Below are 5,248 nucleotides of genomic sequence, written 5' to 3'. Positions count from 1 at the left end.
ACATTTTATTGGACACATTGTTTATCTTTAACCACTTCCCTACCCTGGTCATTATCACAGTTCAGCTCAGCTCTGATTACTTTGGCAATAACTTTATCAATAATTATCACAACTAAATGGTCTATGTATTGTTGTTTTCAGGACAAATGAGGAGTTTTGTGGCTGATATTTGTTTTTAGTAATAACATTATTTTCTATGCATTTTAAAAGGAAAATTAGAAAAAAGGTGAAAAAATACATATTTTATCCACTTTCATACCTTTAACGTTAATGTAAACAGTTCTCTTGTACATTAAATCCACACATTTTATTTGTCTATCCCTCCTGTTTATTTAAACAGTTAATTTGTTTTGATAATGTATTAGATGTAACAATTAAGTAATGTATACAATCTGCTACTACCTGCTCCGAGAATGTGTATTTTACACTTGTTTACTAATTAACTCTGCTATTGAATTCCCTGGAAGGAGGAGAGGGGTTTGCTGTCATTACTTTACAACTCTGTAGTGAGGTTATCAGGTCATAGATAAACAGTATTATCTAAGATTTTGTAGGGAGGAGAGTGCAGGGATGGACAGGAAGTGGTTAAAGATAAATATGCTATAAGCAGCAGAGCTAAACTCACTGAATAACTCACTGAATATATATATACTATACATATATACTGTATATATATTAAATCAAGGGTTAATGTTGGAGAATCTAAACTTCACCCTTTCTATTACAGATTCTTTCTATTACAATTCATAAAACTTTCTGGTTTCTCAAACACACACAAAGTTTTGAAAGTTTTTTTTATAATGATACTTTTAAAAGGTACTTTGCTAAACGTAAAACCCAAGGGTGTACTTGGCTGTTGTGATGTTTCTTCCTGTAAATTAAATGGAAAAGCTTAAGGCCCGGTTCACATTAGCGGTGGCTATCCGGAATAGCCGTGCCGGAGCCGCACCGCATGCTGGCCGGACGAAACGGACGCACGGCATAGCAATGTAAGTCTATGCCAGGGTTCACATGTGTCCGTTTCGTCCGGACCGGAGCCGGACCGGATCCGGACTCCGGTGTCCGTTCCAACATGCGCTATTTTTTGGTCCGGCTCCTCCGGCAGCCGTATCCGGGGCGGAGCCGGACTGCACCATCCGGCCAATGGAAACCAATGAGAACCGGAGAGCGCACAACACACTGGCAAAAAATCCGGATGTTCTACCCCACTTCCTATGCGGATTGTTGCGGCGATATTGTATCGGGGACACATGGGCAAGCATTTTGGAGTGGAGCAGCACGAGCTGGAGATGTTGGCAGGATGTTGGAGGTGGAGGTGAGTGCTAAACAGCGGAGGGCCTGATTCCACAGGTCCCCCTTCTGCTGACCTCCCAGACCCCAACATTTTTTTTTGTTTTTATACAGGTTGTTACTCTTTTAGAATCCGGATCCGGACCGCAACCGTGTTCATACCGCACGGAAACCGTATGCAACCGGACCGGATCCGGACAGGAACCGTACGGTTCAGGTCCGATCCGGCTCCGGTGCGGTCCGGACATCCGGTGCGGTTTTTGCAAAACCGCAAGTGTGAACGGGGCCTTAGACTGTGATACTATAAATTCTCCTGATGCTTTGTTAGAAATCTCATCATGGAAGGAGCATTGCCGTTTGTGACATTGCAATCAGTTTCACAAGGAAGATAACACAGCAAGGACATCATTATTACTATTTCTCTGCTAAATACATTTTAATGCATTTCATTATTTTTGCCATTTTTCTTACATCTTTAATCAGATATTTTTATTTTTTTCAAACATATTTAAAAATATTAAAAAGTTAAGGGTGGGTGCTGTTTTCCATTTTGAACACAGTAAGGAATTTATTCTTTCTTAGAATTATTTCTCTGCTCAATTAATTTAAATGTATTCATAACTTTTTTTGCCACTTATATTTAGTATTTAGATGTATTAGAAACTCAAGGATGCTTCCTGTGATGAGCAGAAGTTTTACAGAATCGTAATTTTGCATTGTAATTTGCAATTAGGATGCAAAATTGTAATGCAAAATTTTGGGAAATTTCATAATTAACCACTTTAGGATCCCTGGTACACATATCTACACCCCTGTAAACTTCACGTGCAGATCAGGGGGGTAGATATGCGTACTGTTAACTTACCGCTGTGTTCACGATCCCCATGCCATTTTGGTTCGCCTCACCGTCGCAGCCCCCTCCATCTGTGATCGGGATATGTGAATCTTCTATTCACAATCCCGATCACCGTTCCTGTGTCTTCCGAGAGCGTGCAGAAACGAGATGCAGGCTCTCAATCATAAAAGACCCAATACTTCCGTGTTTCTATTAATAGAACACGGTCTCAGTAGCACCATCTTGTGGTCAAAAAGTAAAAATACACCTTATTACACCTCTATACTGTTTCACATAGAAAAAATATTATTAGTTTTCATTATTTTATTATTTTTAACCTCTTCCAACCCTGCCCCATAGTTACCAAAATAAAACACTTGTTAAAAAATGTTTTTTTTTTTTTGTTTTTTTTACATAAATAGTTACCTTAGGGACTTTTCTAATATGTATGTCATAAGGGTATATTACTGTTCATTTTGCAAATAAAGTCTTTTAATAGGTGAAATAGTATTAAAAATCCCTAAATGGAAAATATACACCTTTCTTTCCAGATAAATAAAATATTATTGCCATACATTGTACTAGGGACACAATTTAATTATTGTAATAACCAAGACAAATGGGCAAATAAAACATGTTGGTTTTGTGTATCGAAGCACATTATATTTTAAAACTATAATGGCTGTTTTATTATTTCCTTTACAATGCATATAAAATAAAATAATTCTTAGCAAAAAGTACCACCCAAAAACAGCCTAATTTGTGGTGAAAAAAACAATATATAGATCATTTCAGCGTGATAAGTAACAATAACGTTATCGCTGAATGAATGAGAGGAGCGCTGAAATGAGAAAATTGTTTTGGTTTTACAGGGAAAAATAACCTGTGATCCTGAAGTGGTTAATTTTGCATGTAAATGTAATCCATCTGTAATTTTTCATAATTACGCAATTTATTGCGTAATTTTGGGCCAAGTTAAAGGGAATATCATGAACAAGTCAAACTTTTTTTTTTATCAAAAAAGACCTTGTTGTTTTTGAGATAACTGATTTTGAAAATGCAAAGGAAAAATGATTTTTAATCATTAAATCATTAAATTTAATATTTAATCATTAAACAAATGTTGAAATCCCATTTTCCTTTGCATTTTCAAAATCGACTATCTCAAAAATGTGAAATTATTTTTGAAAAAAATCTTTTTTTAACTTGTTCCCAATATTCTCCTTAACATAGCTCACAATTTTGGTAATGGTAGCATTTATAGAGGCTTTGCTCTTAAACACTAAAGTTGACATGGAGTTTTGTGAAGTTTTGAGTAATTACATAAAAATACAGATGAATTACACAAAATCGATTGCATGTCTAAACCATAATCATAATTAGCACATTCTGTTCATCCCTATTCTTAATACTATGGACCATAGGCAATTAACTTTTTCTCCTAAACTTCTAGGTGGTATTTTTTTACTTTTAAAAAAAAAATAATAATTTTTCCGCACTTTGTAATTGAAAAAAGGCCAAAAAGTAGGTGAAACGGTACTGTCAAAATTATTTTAAGTATTTTCTTGCTTTTATCGATAAGGTGTGAAAATATTACCAAGCAGAAAACTCAGGGAAAAAAATAATTGCATATGGGCCTATGAACTCTGCTAATGTATATCCATAACTTTGGTTTTATTAAGAATGTTACTCTTATTGTTGTTATTATTATTGTTATGCATTTGTATTATTACCTCTGTTCAGTTAATTTAGCTTCTGTGCTAAGTAAATAAGTCTTATTTTGTTTTGTTTTACAGACATTTACAGACAGAAACAGACTCATGAAAAACTGCACAGATTTTAAAGACTTCCACATTCTCCCATTTTCCATTAACAATGGCGGCAAAACTGTGGTTTTTACTGTATTTGCAACAGCATATTTTATTGGTATAGTAATGAATGTAAGTATAATTACCCTGATTTGCACTGATTATCGTTTGCACACCCCGATGTATATATTTTTGTCTAACTTGTCCTTAGTAGACTTCTGTTACACCACAGTTATTGTCCCCAAACTAGTCGCCATGCTTCTGTCCGGGATCAGCTCGGTGACCTTCACCCAGTGTTTTACGCAGATGTACTTTTTCTACTTTCTGGCAAGTGTAGAAAATCTATTACTAGTCCTGATGGCATATGACCGCGGGGTTGCCATTTGCAGTCCTTTGCATTATATCAACATCCTGAATAAGAAAAAATGTTTTATGTTGATCATTGTGATCTTTGTGACGGCTTCTCTAAATTCATTGCTCATTACACTTCCAAACAAGAAACTGCATTTTTGTAACTCCAATACACTGCAGCATTTTTTCTGTGAAAGCAAAGCCATGACCAAAATTGCCACCTCCGGAGCTGAATTCATTTACCGTGTGTTTTATATTGAATTGTTTTCATTTGGGCTTGTTCCGTGTTTATGCAGTTTCGTTTCATACGTAAAAATATTGAAAGTCATTTTTGATATTAAATCTAGTGAAGGAAGAAGGAAAGCCTTCTCCACCTGCTCATCCCACCTCACCGTCATCAGCCTCTATTTTGGAACAGCGGCTTTGATGATATTGATGCCACCATCGAAGTACTCTGATTTGCTGGACCAGGTCTTCACGATGTTGTTCTCTGTAATAATACCTATGTTAAACCCTCTGATTTATAGTCTACGGAATAAAGATGTCCATGGTGCTGTGCTGAGATTAGTGGGAGGTAAAGTCAAACCAATCATTGTATTCACAAGGCCTAAAGCTGCCAAAGCTTATGACAAATTGTCCAAGCAGTTTTAGCATTTTCATAGGTATTAAAAAAGAAAGGGGAGGGGAATATAAGAAGAAACCGAGAGCCAATGTAGTGTAGTATGATATTAGACCCAAGGGAACATGCAAGTGTGAACAATTATACTCACAAATGTGGACAAGTGGGGAGAACAAACTGGTGATGAGCACAAATTTAAATAATTATAATTTTGCATCGTAATTCGCAACTACAATGCAAAATCGTAATGTGAAATTTCAGGGAAAATCATAATTTATTTCAAACTGTAAACTGTAGTTTCACCATTCTACATAATTTTTGCAATTTTGTGCCGACTTATATGTT

General features: G+C 35.7%; 1 protein-coding gene across 1 annotated transcript; it reads left to right on the top strand.

Moving 5' to 3' along the window:
* Positions 1-4,188: 4,188 nt before the first annotated feature.
* On the top strand, positions 4,189-4,935 carry LOC137525322 (olfactory receptor 1-like). The gene has a single exon (XM_068246376.1). It carries the CDS (start codon positions 4,189-4,191, stop codon positions 4,933-4,935), a length of 747 nt encoding a protein of 248 aa, XP_068102477.1.
* Positions 4,936-5,248: the final 313 nt, after the last annotated feature.

This window comes from Hyperolius riggenbachi, chromosome 7 (genome assembly GCF_040937935.1).
Source record: "Hyperolius riggenbachi isolate aHypRig1 chromosome 7, aHypRig1.pri, whole genome shotgun sequence".
Taxonomy (NCBI): Eukaryota; Metazoa; Chordata; class Amphibia; order Anura; family Hyperoliidae; genus Hyperolius; species Hyperolius riggenbachi.
Note: the sequence above shows the minus strand (reverse complement) of the source record. Positions and strands in the feature narration are given on the sequence as shown.

Bases quoted from the DNA above. Each gene is read 5' to 3' on its own strand.
- LOC137525322 (XM_068246376.1), top strand. From the start codon at position 4,189: ATGCTTCTGTCCGGGATCAGCTCGGTGACCTTCACCCAGTGTTTTACG.